At 37.5% G+C, this 19449-nt stretch overlaps 3 protein-coding genes across 4 annotated transcripts; 2 read left to right on the top strand and 1 right to left on the bottom strand.

Moving 5' to 3' along the window:
* The first annotated feature begins 41 nt into the window (after positions 1–41).
* On the top strand, positions 42–12316 carry LOC145204150 (mutS protein homolog 4-like). 2 transcript variants are annotated; one of them, XM_080076598.1, is made up of 22 exons: positions 42–266; positions 338–415; positions 525–630; positions 771–905; positions 1202–1397; positions 1458–1573; positions 1964–2137; positions 2372–2533; positions 2938–3094; positions 3795–3864; positions 4270–4434; positions 4780–4907; positions 4979–5082; positions 5297–5421; positions 5638–5819; positions 6712–6846; positions 6929–7057; positions 7114–7197; positions 7380–7470; positions 8286–8427; positions 8895–8969; positions 9275–12316. In XM_080076598.1, exons 1-22 carry the CDS (start codon positions 128–130, stop codon positions 9498–9500), a joined length of 2919 nt encoding a protein of 972 aa, XP_079932724.1. In that variant the 5' UTR covers positions 42–127; the 3' UTR covers positions 9501–12316. The 2 variants fall into 2 exon arrangements, with proteins under 2 accessions (XP_079932724.1, XP_079932725.1); XM_080076599.1 differs by lacking the exons at positions 42–266; positions 338–415; positions 525–630; positions 771–905 and adding an exon at positions 1080–1143.
* LOC145204160 (uncharacterized) lies at positions 9629–11452 on the bottom strand. The gene is made up of 2 exons (XM_080076610.1): positions 11275–11452; positions 9629–9988 (listed from the first exon to the last, which is right to left on the bottom strand). Exons 1-2 carry the CDS (start codon positions 11450–11452, stop codon positions 9639–9641), a joined length of 528 nt encoding a protein of 175 aa, XP_079932736.1. The 3' UTR covers positions 9629–9638.
* Positions 12316–17773, top strand: LOC145204157 (syntaxin-6-like). The gene is made up of 7 exons (XM_080076608.1): positions 12316–12437; positions 12632–12801; positions 13597–13754; positions 13825–13947; positions 15597–15670; positions 16375–16502; positions 16633–17773. Exons 1-7 carry the CDS (start codon positions 12403–12405, stop codon positions 16707–16709), a joined length of 765 nt encoding a protein of 254 aa, XP_079932734.1. The 5' UTR covers positions 12316–12402; the 3' UTR covers positions 16710–17773.
* Positions 17774–19449: the final 1676 nt, after the last annotated feature.

Genomic DNA, 19449 nt, shown 5'->3' on the forward strand with positions numbered 1-19449 from the left:
TTATTAAACATAAAAATCATAAAATACAACGATTTCTATGGATGTTGTCTGCTGGATTTGTTGTTTCTGCCTAAAGAAGATAAGTTTAGCTTTATCTTATGAATCCGACACAAAAACAAATTAAAACATGGCTCAACGTTTGCCAAAATACAATTACGGACTTTTGGATACGTCGGAGAGTTCTGGTTTGAGCAATTTGGATACAACAGGATTTTCAACGACTTTGGATGAAAGAAGTTTTCATCAAAATCCCGACAGACAGCCAGGTCAGAAAAACATTCAACAAGATAAGTAACAACAAATTTACAAATCCGCCTATGTCAACTTATTTACTCAGTAACACCCAACCCGGGAAACACTTCTGCATCGACTGGAATTCTTGGAAGTGCTGAAGTTTCAAAGGATCAGAGTTCAGGTACTACAATCCTTTCTGTGCATTAAAATTTGTTTAAATGTAGCAAATAAAGCAGCATGTACGTAAAACTTAAGTTTAAATTAAACATGGTAATGTTTTTGTGTAATAGTGTTTCAAGTTCCACTGCAACCTGCACTTAGAAAAGTGACTTCCTCTTTGCGACCGACTCCAAAAACCCCATCAGCAAAAATACTTGGATCAAAATCTACTCCTGGGTATTTAATTCCTATTTGTTATATTAAGACAAGGTTGCTCATACACTTGCAATGATTATAATTGTAAATCTTTTTTTGTAATTCAAACATGGCTTTATGTCACTGATCAATCCACTTTGTTTGAATCACAATTTGTTTAGCGCAACTCCAGCACGGTCGTCGGTTCGAAGCACTCCAATCATGAAAGATACTCCTCGCAGTAAAACACTTGAAACTCCACGAGCAGTTGAGCCTTCGGTGATTGTCACTTTAGTCGAAGGCCGTGGACTTGCAAGGTGACCATGAATGTTTTAATTGTACAGTAGAGCATTTTTAAAAGTTAATTTGTCAATTGGCAGTGTTTTTAGAATAAATCTACTTGAGGTGTATTAATTTCACATAATTGCCCAAATAGATGTAAAAAGCGACATGCTTTATTACTTAAACGTTTCAGCAAATGCTTATGCCATCATCAGTAATATGAGGAGACCACATCAGTTACACCTGTTTATGAAGACTTGAGTCACATAAAAGGTTGAGAAAAAGGTTCTTTACTCTATTTTTACAAATTAAACAAAGTATTCTGTTGCAGGGGTGAAGTTGGGATGGCTTCAATAGATTTGAAGAATCCAATCCTCACTTTGTCTCAATTCTCTGACACTCAAAATTATGTGAAAACGATGACAAAACTACAAATCCTTTCACCCATAGAAATTATATTTCCCAGCACAATGTGTGATGGTGGAAACGCTGCCCCTGTCTACAAAATTGTCAATGAAAACTTCCCGGTTTGTACAAAATGTTTCACTGAGAAGTTTTTGTACACATACTAACAAATTTCTGTTTAGGGATCAAACATCACAACCATTCAACGGCATTATTTCAATGATCACAATGGACTGGACTTTATTAAACGACTCGTTATTGAAGAAAACAATTCAGTGGTCATGGCTGTAAAATCAAAGTAAGCAACATACTCTATTAATGAGCTTTATTCAGATGTAGTTTGTTATTGTCAACTGAATTTTTTATTGAATTTACAAAAAATCTTAAAAACTGGAAATCATAATCTGCAGACAGTGCACACTGTTTTCACCTATAAGGTCTTATCAGTGCAGCTGTTGCAAGAGATAGGCAGTATTGGCATGGGAAGCCATCTAATGACACTCCAGTTTGTTGGGAGTAACAGGCTATATTGATAGATTTTTATGAGTGATAAATATATACTAACGAACAATTTGTTAGGATTAACTTTATGCATGAGGATTAATGAGGATTGGCATTAACTGTTAAATGCTTAACTAGTTTGAGCTGAACTGGTAGTTTGTATGTGAATAACAGTGATTTATTGTAGATATTACTGTCTTGCTGCTGCTTCTGCATTGATAAAGTATGTGGAGTTTATCGAAAACATGGTTTATGCCCAAGAATCATTGAGGGTTGTTTTCCAAGGAGGTGAACGAACAACGATGATTGATGCTGGGACATCTTCTATACTGGAACTTGTTGTCAACCTGGAAAACCTAAAGTAAGAATTTGATCAGCATGTTATCACACCATTTTTAGATAGGAGATGTATCCCAAACAATTGATAATAGTTATAATTTATGTATTACAACAACACTACCACATAGTTTATCAATTTGTTTGCTGCACAGATTAATTTATTTTTATGTTTTGATTCATGCATGTTAGATAGTTGTGTTTTATTGGTACTTACAAGGATTAAATAGATCTTTTTGGCATGTTTTATTTTTTGCAGGAGCTCACACTCATTGTTCAGTGTCCTGAATCGCACAAAAACTCCCAGTGGCACTCGCTTGCTTCGTAGCAATATTTTACAGCCTCTCAATGACAGAGAAACGATTCAAGCTCGGCTCGACTGTGTTGAGGAACTGACAGACTCCTCTGAGTTTTTCTATGGGTGGGTTTATGTCATCTTCACTGCAGTAAAAAACATAGTGATGCAATCATACTAACCAAATAACCAAGCCAGTAGTATTTGTGCAATGTACAACTTTGGTGCTAAATACAGGAGGGGAGCAAAATTAGTGTTTTGCAGCAATATTTACCATTATAACAAGATATCATGTGGTGAGTAAGCTGCTAAAACACAACATGGAAAGGCGCTTAATGCCAAGTAGTTGATGTTTACCTAAATTATGTAGACTATTACTGGATTAACAAGTTTTAAGCAACATTCAACTTTGACAAATCCTGCCAACCACCTTTTTGTGTCCCAAAAACAGGACAGCTAGATTGATGTTATCTTGTAGGTCTGTTGCAGTGTTTGTAAACTATCAGTGTCTGTGATGTTTTGTGTTAAAGGTTGCAGTCAGCTTTGGAAAGATTTGAAATTGATATCGACCACCTCATCGCGTCATTGGTTCAAATCGCCAAACAGGACACAGATAAAATTCGTGAGAGGAGAATTAACACAGCGATCCTGCTTAAACACGTGACAGACACAGTTCCAGCTCTCTGTGTAAGTTAGTCGCATTTCTTACAAGATAATTTAATAAGAAACTTATTTTGACTTGATTTGATTTAGACATACAGGCAGTATAATTTTCACCCACAGTTGTTAGTAGTTTGTAGTGATGGGACGGGTACTCGGTACTCGGTATCGATGGTATCGAACGATTTCAGTGGTATCGATACTCGTACTCGGTATCGAAATATTTTGTCTCAGTTTTCGATACCAACGTTCGAGTACCGAAGGCCAATTTACACTATAAGAACACTGAAAACTTTGTGCCAATATATGCTTCGGACAGAACAAAATTAGGAAAAAGATCCGCCAGGTTACGTATTTTTTTCGCTATCGTATGGAGATTACTTTTTTCTGCATGTGTGTGTGCACGCCTGTACACCGGCCATGGCAGATAAATTAGCAGGTGATATAGAACTAAGTACAACACTGCACTGTACTTAAGTACTCGGTAATCGTACTCGGTACTCGGTATCGAAGGTATATACATGTGGTACTCGTACTCGGTATCGGTACTCGCTTCAAAACCTGGTATCGTCCCATCACTAGTAGTTTGTAACCAGTTAGTCAGTCTGCTCAGTTCAGTTGTATAAGTTTTGTATATTGTCAGTTGATATATTGTGTCAGAAAATAATGAGCTCACCCATGTAGCCAATAAAGTTTGGTTGAATAAAATATGTTGTTGTATCCACAGGAAAGTTTATCCGAGGGCAAATGTGATTTGTTTCAAGCTTACAGTGCTTCACTAAAGGATGCAAGATTTTGTAAGTGTTTCGTAGACAGTAGATAAAGTGTAAGGCTATTCTCCTTGTTGGTAGTATTGGCAGATTTTGATGAAGCATAACACCTCTGTAGATTAGTTTTTTTGTATATTTTATGCAGATCAATGTCTATCTGTACTAATTGCAACATTAAATCAATGTAGTGAATTCCTTTGTGTACAGCCATAACACCTCTGTATTTGGTATTTTAAATTATATAAAGTGTAGGGTATTGGAGCTAAATAGCTTTGCGATTTAGACTTTTTTATATTTCATCTATTTCAGGTTTTGTATCAGTGTTTTAAAAATAGAATGAATCATAAATGACTTTGTGTAGATTCAATTCAAATCATTGATTTCAGTGTTTGATATAAAGTGTTCAAATCTTCTATCTTTCACCTATTTTAGGTTCTGTATCAGATTTGCTGAGCAACATCTTGAATGAGAATTGTCGATACACGAAGGGTTTGCTGAACATGCGATACCAGCGGTGCTTTGCAGTGAAACCCGGCATCAGTGCCGTTCTCGATATGTCACGTCGGGTTTATTCCGAGATGATTGAGGATATTGGTGGTGAGAGTTTGTTGCACATTAACACAGAAATATGCTACAGACAGTACACATTGTTTCAACCAGTAAGGTCCCATAAGTGCAGCTGGTGATTTTTTTGTATGATTTGAGGATAATACTTGACTAGTTGTAAGCTAATGTGTACAAAAAGTTGTAACCACTTCAAAGACGTTGAAAGTTTGTTGCGCTGTAACAAGAATGTTTATGAAATTGTGTGAGAATAATACTTAAATGGGTTTAAGCTTATTTATGCAACTAAGTTTGTGTATAACCAAGTTTTTAATTGACAAGGTAGAACATATGTTTGTTAGATTTTTTGAATCTAGCAACTTCATACTTTCCTTTAAGAATTGATTGAACAGCTAAACGGAAAGTACAACCTTCCATTAAAATCCTGCCACAGTTCAAGTAGAGGATTTCACGTACAAATGTTAACCAAAGATGCTCCATCCAAACTTCCAGAGGATTTTATTCAGGTGAACTACAACGACACCAGTGGTGGTTCGCCGTAACACTTACCCCATCTGAGACATGTATTTGTTTGCAGATTTCGAAGACAAGAAAAACTTTGAGTTTCACAACACAAGAGCTGAAGACAATTAATGGAAACATCATTTTGCAAATCAAAGACATCAACATGATAACAGATGCGTAAGTACAGTTTTCTGACTTTGAGTTTCTTCATCCTGTGGCACTAATGTAATGTTTTTGTACAATTATGTACCGTTTTATGTCAAGAATTGTAATTCACACAAAACAAAGTAAGTACTGACTTGAAATAAAATGCCAAACTTTATGTTGTGGTGCAACCATGCTCACAGGCACAATCCTGTATATTTGTTTGTCTTTTGTTTTGTGTTGACAGAATGATCAAACATTTAAACGCGAGTGTTCGATCGAACATCGGTTGTCTCTACAACTTGTCGGAAATTGTTTCCACCCTCGATATGCTTCTGTCATTTGCCCACTATCGGACTACAACTGAATGCGGTAAATTATCTGTTGCATTGAAATGTTTTGTTGATTATTATTATCAATACAAACACAAACAAAACCTAAACATAAAAAGATTTTCCTTGCCATGGTGCAATTTTTAAATGAAATCAATTTTGTAAACCCTAAGCCCTAGGTTGTCCTCTAAACCTTTATGGACAGTTTGGTCCAGGTTATTGAGACTAAGAAAGACCTAATGAATATTCTTTGCAGTCCGACCCGAATTCACGGACACACTTGCCATAAAGAACGGGCGCCATCCAGTGTTGGATAACGGTAGGAGATGTTATGTGCCGAGCAATGTTTACGCAGCGGAGGGGAAAAACTTCAACATTGTCACTGGACCGAATATGAGTGGGAAGACGACATACCTGAAGATGATTGCACAACTACAGGTGGGGGATGTTGTGTGGTGCAGTTGTGTGTTGTGGTTCAAACAAAGGGGAGTCGAACACCTGTAAAGACAGCGCCAAATTAAAAACCAGCGAATGTTAAGAGGAATATTCTCTGAACGTTTCAAAGAGCGCCTCTGACCTCATGTCGTTCATTTCGGTGTACATGGTTTAAAGCAGGGGTGTGCAACCTGCGGCCCGCGGGCCAAATGAGGCCCTTGAATAAAGGTTGTGCGGCCCGCAGAGACGCCTGGATTTCAATTAGACTGGCAAACGAGTCCAATTATTACATATTTTTGAGCAGATTAATGCGCCCGGTGCTATTTTTATGCGACCTGACAACATGTGTCTGGAATCAAATGCGAATTTTACTTGTGGTTAAGCATGTTTGGTATGCAACAAAGTAAAATCACCTTGAGTTATATAAAGGTGCGGCCCGCGATCTAATTTTGGCAATTGTATTTGGCCCCACAGTAACAAAGGTTGCACACCCCTGGTTTAAAGCAGTGGTCGGCAACCGCCGGTTCGCGTGGAGTTCGTTACCGGGCCGTATATTTTTTCAGGTTAAATGCCTCAAAAAATGTATCCCGGGGATGATAAACTAATTTAAGCGTTTTAATTGCGATATGTTTGTAGTTTTTTATGACCGGTCCGCGATAAAATTTTAGTTTAAAAAACGGTCCACAGTGCAAAAAAGGTTGCCGACCCCTGATTTAAAGTATCCGCGTATTAGTAACCGAAGAATATTGTTTTTACAAAATTTGTGAGCTAATAAGCTTAAAAAGCGTGGAATATTGTGTCAAAATTTCGGTATCGTATATATTACAGTTTTGAAAAATGCCAGTGATAACACCAGTTAAGTGGAACGTTACATTGAGCCTTTTTATTTGTCCAGGTGATGGCGCAAATGGGTTGTTTTGTTCCGGCCGAATTCGCTTCCTTCCGGGTTGCCTCCCAAATTTTCTCACGGGTCGGAAGTAATGACGACATGGAAACGAACTCGTCCACGTTCATGGTCGAGATGAAAGAGGTGGGGATTCGAACCACGGACCTTTCGATGTTTGTTGCGTAAAAACATTGTAAAAAACGAAACGTGTTGCTTATTGTGACAGGTGAATTACATCATTCAAAACGTCACAGACACGAGTGTCGTCATAATCGATGAATTGGGAAGAGGGACATCTAGCGAGGAGGGGGTCGGATTGTGTTGGGCAATTTCAGAATTTCTACTTTCAGAAAAGGTGGCTTCCTTTATTTGATTATTGCGTCACAGTGTTTAATTGTTGCTTTGTTCCAGGCTTTCACGTTTTTCGCGACTCACTTTATTGAACTTTGTCGAATGGAGTCGATTTACCCGAATATTGAGAACTACCATTTCGAGGTTGGTATTTCAAATCCCATCAAATATTGTTTTTGCGACTCAATGTTTTCAATATATACATAAGCTATTGTTGCCAGGCATAATATCAAGCTTATAGCTCTTCTGGCAATTGTATTTTTATTCTGACGTTTGCATTTGCCAGAAGAGCTCTATAAACTTGAATGTTTTAAATCTTGTTTCAGATCAAACACGTGACTTGTAACCAGGGGAGATTTCGCACGGTTCAGTTCACATACGCTTTGTCACGTGGTTTCACCAGAGAAGTTCACTACGGTGGGTTTGCCATTGTTACGTCAAACAGACTTGGACAACTAGATTTTTTTTCGTTTTTTCAAATTAGATTAGAATTAAAATTAGAGCATCCCAGTTTTTACAAATTAGATTAGAATTAAAATTAGAGCATCCCAGTTTTTACAAATTAGATTAGAATTACCACATTCTCAAAAAAACATAAATTAAACTAGAATTCGAACTAGAATTAGATTTAAAACCAACCAACTGTGGTACATTTCAAATTTAAACTTCACGATTTGCACGTTTTGAACTGTATAATACAGCGTGGTTAAAACTCGTTTACATGTTTCAGTGATGAGGTTTGGCCTTGTTGGTGACATAGGTTTGTTCGCTTAGCACATACTTGTATCACATGCCTAAAAATGCTGTTGGACAGACTAGCGTTTTGGGGAAAATTGTGAATTAGACTAGAATTAGAATTAGAGCTTACTCGGTATGTCTAAATTAGATTGGAATGAGAATTACCGCCATTTTTCTCTAATTTGACGAATTAGATAACTAGAATTATCTAGTTGTCCAAGTCTGACGTCAAAAGTGTTAACTGTTGGTTATTAAGTGCATGGTACGGTTTAATACACAAAGATGGTTGACAAACCACCAACTATTTGCGAAAATGTTCTCGACACAAATTCCCTAAGATTGTAGCATTATGTCGATCACACAAAATATAGTTCAAATGAGAAAAGTGACTTAAATCCTACAAAATGGCCTTAACTTTTCGACCAAAACCAACCGTGTATGATATAATATGGCACAATTTGTTTTGCGCTGAATTTACAGGATTTTGTTTTCAGGTCTTGACCTTGCCGAAATGTTTGACCTTCCCCCTTCACTTATCCAGAAGGCGCATGTAATTGCGGATGAAATCGATAAACGAACAGGTGAAGCAGATGCGAGTGTTACTGATGAGCAGAAAGCGAACAACGCTGCGTACAAGTACGTTTATGTTGTGTAAATTCGTGTCTTCTGTTGAAAGTATTATTGTGTTTCTGTCAGGGCGGAGACGGTTGAAAACTTTCCGACTTCACTGATTAAAAAATACTCCGACATGACTTGATTTAAGTAAACCGACTCCGAAAAAAACAATTTAGTTTTTGAGCAGTTGCCTTATTTACATTCAATTTTGATGATCGGTAGTAATTTCAACAAATGTACCCTTCAGTTTATTCTGCTAATCTTATGAGACAATCCTTTCTGTTGCTCCTACACAAATTATTGCAGTTTATAACAAAATTTGCCCAAAGTTAGAATCGACAATAAAGGTCACGACCCTTACCTCATGCTTCTAAAATAATCTTCTGTTGAAGTTAATTGCAGCATGATTTACTTGTGTTAGTTGTTGCCGTTTCCCAAAGTGTTTTTGTGCATCATGGTAACATGTTACAACCGATTTGTACTCACAGATTCGCGACACGTCTCTTGCAGGTTTCAAGAAGTTCAAGGCTGGATGACGTAGCGTTAGTGGAATACGTCAGAGGGTAAGCCCCCTATATATTATGCAGTAACCCAGGTGCACAACATGCGGCCACAGAGACGAGTTTGTGCGGCCATGAACGTATATGCTAAAATATATGTGCATTTGTAACATGAAAACAAACGCAAGCAGGTAATTGGCGGACGTTGGTGAAATACGGATCTGCGATGTCGCCGTCGTAGTGAAAAGGCTGTGCACCCTGACGGTCTGTTTGCTCGATTCATGTGTTGGATTGACCGGCCTGTGTATAAACTCATCTCAAATCTCTTCTGTCAGTTTACGTTCGATTTAAAGTATCTGTGTCTTCAGGTTGCGGAATTCTTACTTGAATGAACTGGATAATCTCTCAGTTTGCCAACAAACTAATAATGACCCGAAGTCACCTCGTGGTTCAAGGGTCACTGACCAGGAGTTACCCCCAAGTTCAGAAGTCGTTGACCCAGACTTGCCGGGGAGTTCAAAGGTCACTGACCCCGAATTACCCTGTTGTTCACGAACTATTGACCATAGGGTCGCAAGCACAAACGATAATTAGGAAAAGATTGTTTTAAGAATCTATTTTTGTAATTCTTTGTTGTTGTTTTGAAAATATTTGTTGTTGCTTATTTTTTTCGATCATTTTCAACTCTTTCTTTTCTAAACTTGCCATTTTTTTGTGGTAGATTGTTTTTTTTTATCTAAAAGCGACATAAAATGCGATAGGATAACCAACAAACATAACAAATGCACACAAACCAATAAATAACTTCTCAATTACGTAACTTCTGTCGTCCACTTCGGTTGGTGTTGTGCATGAATCGGTGTGGGATTTTTTTCCCAGCTCAACGAACATCCGGGACGCTGAAACCGGATGGATCCGGTAATATCCGGTTCGACGACCCGGAGTTGTCAGAACATTCCGGGTTTTCATCCACAGTCGAGTCGCTAGAGCGATTTCGCTGTCGTCTTTTGACTTTTCGCTGATGGGATTAAACTCTTCTCTTAAGTTTTCCTCCATTCGTTCCGGAGGAGGCAGAATTTTGGCTGACAAGAAAAAAATTGTGTAACTTCGAAATCGACGATAAACATTTATCCGGCAAATGTATAAACGTTGAAGCTTTTTACCAATGTGGTGATATATGAGTGTGGGTTGATATTTCAATAATTTTCCTTTGTTAAACACTCGACGGGTGAGTAAAACAACAACAACTTGGTCATATTTGACAAGATATTATTATCTGTTTGGCTGATAACGCCCGTTGGACCCCTGATCTGCAGTGAGGCGCAACAAACCAGGATATGGAATATCTGTATCCTGATATCACAAACCAAACGTGGAACGCCAAACACACATGGTAATATTCGAGATATAAAGCAGTGGTCGGCAAACGCCGGTACCGGTCCGCGAGGAGTTCGTTACCGGGCCGTATAATTTTTCAGGTTAAATGCTATAAAACGTTTTGCCCATGTATCCCGACCAAGATAAACTAATTTAAGCGTTTTTATAGCTATATATTTGTAGTTTTTTGAAGACCGGTCCGCGATAAAAATTTTAGCTTCAAAACCGGTCCGCAGTGCAAAAAGGTTGCCGACCCCTGATATAAACGACCTCCTTCAGTCATCGCGCTCGACGGATTAAAACCTGAATGTTTATGTGTGGTTTGGTGAAATCTAAAAATGAACTGGTTTGATCCAAGAACACACAACATTTGAGGTCCTAACCTTTCCTATCGATTGATTTGCTGCTTGGCCATGTTGTGTGAACACAAAAATCATAAATACTTTCGTCATTAGCAACAACACGTGAAGAGTGTTGACAGGTCTTTGCGACGTCATATATCTTGGAGCTTACATAACAGAGAGACGTTGGCAAAGTTATGCAATGGCGTCAGTTATTGGGGCGGTTTAACTGTGGAAATTGTCATTTGGGCATTCAAGTTTTGTGTACGCCTGCCCATTAAAGAATCGCCTCAAAAGCTAATTTGCCTATAAACTAAATTTAGACTAATCGTGTCAAACTAAACGCATTATATATAGGCAGATCAAACCGGCTATATCAAAATAATCACTTTACAAAAGCAGCTAGTAAGTAGTTAATCTGTTGTCGCTATGGCGCATTTTAATAAATATTTTATTAGTTCATTAACTTCATGTAACAATGTCTCAGTGTTAAGAGGTTCATATAACTTGAGGTTGTTGTCAACGTGTTTCGGTTACGACTGATCAGATTTTAGAAAGCTCTGCGCAGACCTCGCCGTAATTCGTTGTAATGAGCATAAATAATTAAACTCTACCCCGTTGACCCGATGTTCTGAGATTTATAACATTACCAGTGAAATGCTCTTGTGCGTTTTCAAGCTTCGTTTCCAGTTTATCTGGAATATTTTCACCTTTTCCTTCCACACAAGTGCTAATTTCCGTTGTGGTTTCACTCTTAACATGTCGCTTGCGAAGTTGTGAACCAGAGTCGCCGTTAGCCATGATTTGCTCGCTGGTTATAAACTCCATTGCTCGGTAAATTTTATGTTTGAGTTTCTGCAAGAAATGCCATTTTTCACTTCAATATAACTGCGCGTGTTATGTCACAATACGCGATTGTTTTACGTCGTAATACCCAAAAACCAAAAATCCCTATTTGGAGACGTCCGCAACTTTTTGACGTCACAAAGTCAACAGAGCGGGGATAAGCACGCGTCGTGTGACGTCATAGACAGACACAAAGAAGGCCGAATGTGTTTCCTGGGGCGTCGCGATCCATTTCATGATTCGGGTTTTATGTAAAGGTCGATCGTGATTATGGCAGGTAGGAAAGTTCTCCTAAGATAAAGTGCCAGTTTTATCAGAAAACTGATTTGTTTTCGTGATGAAAACGAGAAAAAAGTCGATTTTGCGATCTTTGGTTATAGGACAGTCGCTCTGCTGAATCTAAAAGTACACTTTTGTTTTGTTGTTATAAACGTGATTTTAGAATAATTACTGTACTTTGTTTGGGGTTTGTTTTTATGTAGCTTAAAAGTACTGTTTGCTTCACAATAATAACAAGGGTAATTCTTAACAGGGAAGTTTGGGTATTATTGGAAAGCAGGATTTTGTAGGTGGGGAATTCAAAGGTTCCTTTTGTGGGAAGAAACCTGGTTCTCGTTTCTGTGGCCTTGGTGGTGAAATACTGGGGATTTTTGGTTCCCTGTATTATGTCTGCTGCTTGATTTGACTTTGTGTCATAAGGTTTCACTTTTAGCTAGCTAGTGTAATATGTTTTGTTTTTGTACATTAAGCTTTCAAAAAGAAAACAGTTCTAATTTTGTCCTAGAATAAAACCCTGGGATCAACTATATTGTAATACATTGCATAATTTACTAATACAACTTTTCAGGTGTTTTTATTTTGTTTGTGTTTTTAATTAATCTAAAGTTCAGTACCGAAAAACTGTTTTTTGTGTTCTTGAGCGCGGATACATCATGTCTGTTGAAGACCCATTTTTTGTTGTGAGAGGGTAAGTATGAGAATTTTGCTGTTACATAAATCTCTCTTTTTAAATAACTTTCCCAGCTGTATTTAAATGTAGTATGCAAGATGCATGCAAACTAAACATTAAATGTTCTTTTCAATGAATTGAAAGAACTAATTTATCAAAGAATATGATATTATTAGTTTTGTGTTTGAAATTAATCAAATATCTGTTTGCAGAGAGGTAGAAAGATCCGTAAACGCTTGTCGGGAATTGCAGCAGAGGTGGAGATACATGTTGGATGACAGCTCAGCGTTAAAACGTGATGATTACGACCGAGTTAGCAACGAATTGCGCAACAGTCTTCGGAGTATAGAATGGGATTTAGAAGATCTTGACGAAACTATAGATATCCTTTTATTCCAAGTTATTTATAATACACCTAACTTTAAAAGTGTTTAACAAATTTTTAGCTCTTTCAGCAGTGTTTATTATAATATGCCGACAAGGTGTTTTGTATAGGACACCAAAACGTCAACATATTATTATGAAGACTGCTGGAAGAGCTAAAATTTTGTTGATACATTATGCCTGGCAGCAACAGCTTATTCTTTAAATGTGTTGTATGAATATATTTTACTCCTACCAACCTGAGCAACTTGTAACTAACTGAGATTAGGACACTGGGTTTAGGTTTATTCTGTTTTGGGGACCTACTTAAATATATTTTAAGTTGTATTCCAAACATTGGTATTGGGTCTCAACTATATAATTAACTTTATGTAATAGTTGGGTGGGAAATGATTTGTGGCAACTAAACACTTGATGATGCAGAAAAGTAGCGATTAAATAAAAATTGATGTCAATTACTTGTCAGGTATAGATTCCGGTGTGGGTGTGGTAAAAATGATTGTCACCCTAAGCATTCGACCATGAAATCAGTAAATGACTGCCTCTAACAACACTTAATAGTGAAAAAGTGTCCAATATTTCAATCTTTCATTTAACCATATGTTTGAAAACGTGAAATGCAAAATCACACCTTGTTTTGACAAACATTAACAAATAATCCCTAAAATGGATTGAAAAAATGTATTCATGTTGGTTAAAATGTATCACTATCAATGTTGGTTGTGTTTCTGAGAGCTTATAATGTAGTTTTTGTCCTGCTTTCAAAAGTGTATTTCTCTTAACCTTGTCATACGAATTGTTGAGTCGAATCCCCACAAGTTTCACATTTCACCCGGAGAGTTGGATACAAGGAAAGGCTTCATACAAAATACAAGAAACAATATCCAAGATATGAAGAATGAACTGAATGACCCTGCAGTAAAAGCAAAAGCCGACAAAATATTACGCAAGGTAACATTGTTGGGTAACCTGGTGTATTGATTATCGTTAGTGCTATTTCTAACCACGACTGTTATTGCAGAGTTTGTTACAAAATGGAATTTCAAATCATAACAAGAATAATTACGACCGATATTCAAAATTAAAGCAATCAATGGAAAATGACAACGCGGGTTTTATCGAAGATCAACATCAAAAACAGCAGGTAACTAATGTTTTTGCTTGTTGCAAGTGGACCTGACAGATGTTAGTTAGCTGTTACTGATCAGTGAAATGTCAATTAGTGAGTGATGGTAATTGGCAGTGTGTTACCACTTGTTGAGGGTAATAACATTTAATTGTACCAAGAAACAACCTACATTGCTGCAGGCCAGGCTGAAATCAATAATATTTAGTTTCTCCCACATATAACAATTCCACCTACATTATGTTGAAAAAAGTGTTTGTCCTTTAAATGTCACTATTTGCATGTAAGGTCAACATTCTCTGACGATTCGTTGAAACCTTTTCATGACATTAATTAGGGGGAAAGTTGTAATTATGCAGGCTGGGACGTATTTTTGTTGCTCATGAAATTTTATTTTTGTTGCTCATAAATGAGTATGTGGCAAGTTTCATTCTCTTTAGCACAAAAATATCCCTACAAAAATTTGAAAACTGTTGACTGCAAATTGTGATGGTTTTTGTTGTAAAAGAAATAACTTTAAAACCAACAAATCATCCAAAACATATTTATGTTAAGTCGTTTTTTTATTATTGTCACTCAAAAATTCCCAGCAGTTACTTTAAAGTCTGTATTTCATTATGCCCTTGTTTGTTTGCAGCGCTTACTTCAGTTTCAATGCTTAGTAATACAAGTAAAGAGCTGTACCAACATAACCTCAAAACATATTGGAATATTGATTTTGTTGGGCTTTTAAGGGTTCTTCACCAGACCATGTTAATAACCTCACCATCAGCTTTTTAAATTTGTTTGTAGAGAATATGCAATGTTTCTTAAGTTTTAATGTTAAGTATAGAACAATAAACCAGTTTTTCAGTTAAACCAACTTATCTTAAGCTGGCATGTGTTTGTATAATTAATTGGTTTCCATATTTACCAAGGACAAAGCAAAAAGTTAATGCAATTGATGTAAAATGGCAATTAATACACTCATTTCATTCTTTTATTTTATAGAACATGTTATTTGTGATTTAAAGAACCATAATAAGGTTATGAATTTGGTTGAAGTATTATTTTAGTCCCATGTCCTTATGTTGAGTGGTGGTGTTATATAAATACATCCGCTCTCCAAGCAACTGCTTGTGGATGACAAAACCTGACTGGCAACACATTGTGTGTCAAGTTGCCTTTGCTAAGTTGCTAGGAAACAAGTAATATTGCTAGCAACACAACTGATGCAATGTTACTGTATGTATTTGTTCGTGCATTTGCATCACTAAGAAACAAAACAGTTAAAAATGTTTAAAGTTGTTGAGTTATGTTTGATGTCAAATGTACATTTGCTAACAAAATTATTTTAGTAATGCCCTGTAACTTCCATTATAAGCCATTATACAGAAATTGTAGCCTCCAAATTAGATCTATATTTCTGTCTCTTTACATTAAGTAATAAGCAAATACTGAACAGATGGGGTTGGTGTCATTTACACAAATGTCATGAGTGGCATGAATGTCATATAACTCAATGTGATATCAAGACCAGATCATGTTTTTGTAAATACTAAAATGAAAAAGTACTTTAACCTTCTAAAATTTACTATAAAGCAGATATTGAGAAAATTATGCAGAAGTTTGTTGTTTTAATGTTTTGCAAATTTCAACTTTTCTGACCAAATTGCGTTTATTTTCAGCTGATCATTGAACAACAGGACGACCAACTAGATCTTGTTGCGGACAGCGTCGGAATTTTAAAAAACATGTCAAAGTAAGTGTTAGAAACACTCCTAATGTAGCGCTTCCGTCAAAGCGTTGTAATCTCTCAACACAGGCTGGTTTTGTAGGAAACATGGCATCAAGTTTCAGCTAACAAACAACTGTTAACAATAGCTGTGTTCCATAATGGTTGTGACATCACAGTGGTGTGGTTCTTGTTAGGTTGTAACCTTACTTTATGTCAACACTGTGGGTGTCTGATGGGTTCAAAGTATAACCAGTTTTGCAGCTCAAATTAATTACCTTCCAAAGCTTTGCTCAAACCATTGCCACCTCAGTGTGTTAGAGGCTGTGCTGTTAAATTTATGACAACACAATCAATATGTGCATTCACGCTATTTTCTTTGTCTTGACATGAATTATTAGTAAACAAAGATAGTTTCTTGTTATTGATCACCACACCAGTGTAATTTATGTTGAAATGTAAGCAAGTTTCCATGTATTGTTTTAAAAAGTGTTTTTAGTCCTGCTGTTCAAAGTGTAGAAGGACAAAACTTGCAAAATGTTATTTGTTTTGCATCACTACTAAATTTTTTTTCTCTTCACAAGCAGTTTGTGGTCTGTTGTAGCAAGTAATCCTATTTCCCCAATCTCCATTTAAGCGAGTTCATAACATAACTGTGAGATGTAACAATGCTTCTTTCTGATGTAACAATGCATTGCTGCAAATGATGTGACAAAGTGCTCTTGTTGCAGAACAATAGGTGGTGAATTGGACGATCAAGTTATTATGTTGGATGAATTGGGACATGAAATGGAAAATACACAAAACCGAATGGATTCTATGTTGAGGAAAATGGCACAAGTTACCCACATGAACAGCGGTAAGATGGGTTGTAAAGTTGGTAAAGCTGTTGTGTTATTTCACTTAACAGACTAGCTTGGATGTAGGTGGCTTAGTGTTTTTTTACTGCAAAATATGAACTTGTTCACACGTTTTCTTGTTGTTGACAGATAAGAGACAGTGGTGTGCCATCGGTGTCCTCGGCTCTTCTATTTTTGTCCTTTTTCTTTTATTTTTTATTCCTTGACTCCGCTAGCATTGAGGGGAAACCCTATCACTAGTTGCTTCAGTGCCATGAGATGTTCAAAGCGTTGGATGCTGTAGTCTATACACCATATTACAAGGCCGGTGATCAATGTGTTGTCACTTGCTTATCGCTGGGCTGTTGGTCAAACTCAAGTCACTTTTGGGATTTTACACAATTTAATTAAAGTGAAAATACGCATTGGGGCAGAAAATCAGGCAACATCCCCTTTTAAACTGTGAGCTTGAATTACTTTTCTTTGTGTTGTTGCATCACAATAACCCGTCTGTTCTCCCTTGTGACGAAACAATGCCCTTCCTGTCGCCCTTTGTTATGCTTCACTGCCTCTCACACCCCCCTCTCCCCCAATAAGTTCTGTTTTGCCAACCCTACAACTCACGTGACATCGATTTTATTATCGTTCCGCTTCGATGCATACGGTACGCGCATGCGCACTAATCGTGGCGAGTGCAATCTTTTATGTTTCACGTTAAATACCTTGCGCTCATGCGGCGTAGGCTTTCCACACATCAGAAGTGTTATTTTTTGTGTTGTTTCTATTTTATCGTCTTCGCTTTACTGTTTTGCAAAAATCAAACCGACCAATATTTTCCCACAACTTGTCACATTTAATCAAACAATTGTACTGTTACGTCGCAACCAGCGGTGGGATTCAATTTTTTTGTCCGCCAGTTCTATCTCAAAAGTCATATTTTTCAGCCGGTTCTGTTACAAAAAGTCCATTGACAGTAACCAGTAATGCTAACCGATTCGCTGATCGCATAAAATATCGTGAGACGGTTCTATAGAACCGGTGCGAACCGGCTGAATCCCACCACCGCTTACAACAGTGGAGCCAACGCCAACAAAATGATCGAACAAGCTTTATATGAAGATAGCGACTTCTTAGTAATTATATCGGCCCCGCCCATATTTTCCACCAATCACAGTGTGAGGTCATTCATGCGTATCAATTGTTTACCTCTCACACATGTGACGTCATCAATGTTGTGGTGCTTTCCCTTTTTGTTTCATCTCGTTTTAAATAAAATGTGAAATTTTGTGAACGTTTGTTGTCATTTCAAGTTTAAAGTTAACCGACGGAATCATATTGGACATAACATAACTGGCGAAAATATTTTTTGCAACTTGCCTTTAATCGCCGCCGGCTTTAAATTGAAATTATGTATTGGTAGATTTCTTACTACAACATGTTTTTCCGGTTCGTCGAACTTGAGATGCAGTTCGGTAAGAATGAGAGAAAATAAAACGGCATATTTCTATTTTTGCCCAAACTGCAGCATAAGCATCCAATTCAGGTCAAACATAAATGTTGGCGGGCGATCGCAATTAAATCGCGGAAGTCAAAAAACACTTTCAACAAAACAATAGGCTTCTTTACTTGACTGATTTGCCACTTTTCTTAAACACATTTATGCTTTGTAGTTTACACAAATTGTGACAATCTGAGAGTCATCTTTGGCCTTCTGTTAAACTTTATTTAGTTGTTTATATTGTTGGCAGCCTACAGCCATTCCTGAAAATTGCTTATTAGTTTGTTATGAAGCAAACGTTGTGCCCACTGATTGGTAATATGCCTATGCTTTGTTTAACTATTCTGCATGGAATACTTCTACATTTTGTTCACTTCTATCGCCCGTGGTTCAGCAACGTCTGAATGAGTTATGCTCGGAACAGGTACGGCGTCGAGCAGCCTGTTTTATTGCAGAGATGTCCGAGGTCGGAGTTTGCCAATATTTGGCAGGGTATAGGCCAGGGGTGGGCAAACTTTTCAGTGCAAGGGCCGCATTCAAAAGTTCTTAATCTCAGGGGGCCGCATAGTATTTCACCAACGGCCGCCAATTGCTTGCTTGTTTTTTTAATAACTGGTGTAAAGAATTAGGTTTATATCCTGTATATACCATTTAAAGCCGCCTAAAATGCTCAGATTAAAAATTTCTTACTTGACGCATAAGTTTAGCTGAACGGAGCTAACTGTTTATGACGTCATAATCTGTATTGTGACGATTGTGGTGCCTGTTCTTTCGCATCGTTTGCACACAAAAAGCGGATAAAAAGCCTGGCGCATATGATTACTAGGCTGATAACCTTTTTTCCAATCTCACGAAATCTGTTTTTAGCAGTTTCAAAATCAAAATATTTGGCAAAATAATTTTAGTTACGTCACCGCCGCCAGCACGTGTTTTTTGACATACATGGTCACAGCCGCACAAACTCGTCTCCGCGGCCGCATGTCGCCGTACGGCCACCCTGATTTTGCCCAAAATATTAACGGAGTATATTTTCAGGTATGTGCAAATACGTTTGTTGTCACTGAAATTATTGGACAAACATTGGCTGAAACGCCACAATTGCAATTGTTTCAAAATAAACAAGCATTTGTTGCAACATAGGCTACACCAGTGGTCGGCAACCACCGGTCCGCGGCCCGGTGCCGGTCCGCGAGGGGTTCGTTACCGGGCCGCAGAAAATTTTCTGAAGGTCCACATTGTATCAAAGTTGTAATAACTGTAATTAGGTTGCAGTGCTGAACATTTGTGATTTTTAAAGGCCGGTCCGTGATAAAAATTTCAGTTTCAAACCGGTCCGCAGTGCAAAAAAGGTTGCCGACCCCTGGGCTACACCACATCTTTTTGTTCATAAATTCTTGCGCCAACATTAAACAAAGCGAGCCGCTTTTAGTAGCCATTTTTAGGTGTTGTGCGGGTCTGTGTTAACGATT

The sequence above is a fragment of the Phallusia mammillata genome, chromosome 8, assembly GCF_965637545.1.
Source record: "Phallusia mammillata chromosome 8, kaPhaMamm4.hap1.1, whole genome shotgun sequence".
NCBI classification, from domain to species: Eukaryota; Metazoa; Chordata; class Ascidiacea; order Phlebobranchia; family Ascidiidae; genus Phallusia; species Phallusia mammillata.

Coding starts and splice junctions, on each gene's coding strand:
- LOC145204157 (XM_080076608.1), top strand. CDS start 12,403: ATGTCTGTTGAAGACCCATTTTTTGTTGTGAGAGG. Junction 12,438..12,631: donor CCATTTTTTGTTGTGAGAGG/GTAAGTATGAGA, acceptor ATCTGTTTGCAG/AGAGGTAGAAAGATCCGTAA. Junction 16,503..16,632: donor AGTTACCCACATGAACAGCG/GTAAGATGGGTT, acceptor TGTTGTTGACAG/ATAAGAGACAGTGGTGTGCC.
- LOC145204160 (XM_080076610.1), bottom strand. CDS start 11,452: ATGGAGTTTATAACCAGCGAGCAAATCATGGCTAACGGCGACTCTGGT. Junction 9,989..11,274: donor CGCACAAGAGCATTTCACTG/GTAATGTTATAA, acceptor TTTTCTTGTCAG/CCAAAATTCTGCCTCCTCCG.
- LOC145204150 (XM_080076598.1), top strand. CDS start 128: ATGGCTCAACGTTTGCCAAAATACAATTACGGACTTTTGGATACGTCG. Junction 416..524: donor TTCAAAGGATCAGAGTTCAG/GTACTACAATCC, acceptor TTTGTGTAATAG/TGTTTCAAGTTCCACTGCAA. Junction 4,435..4,779: donor GATGATTGAGGATATTGGTG/GTGAGAGTTTGT, acceptor CTTTCCTTTAAG/AATTGATTGAACAGCTAAAC.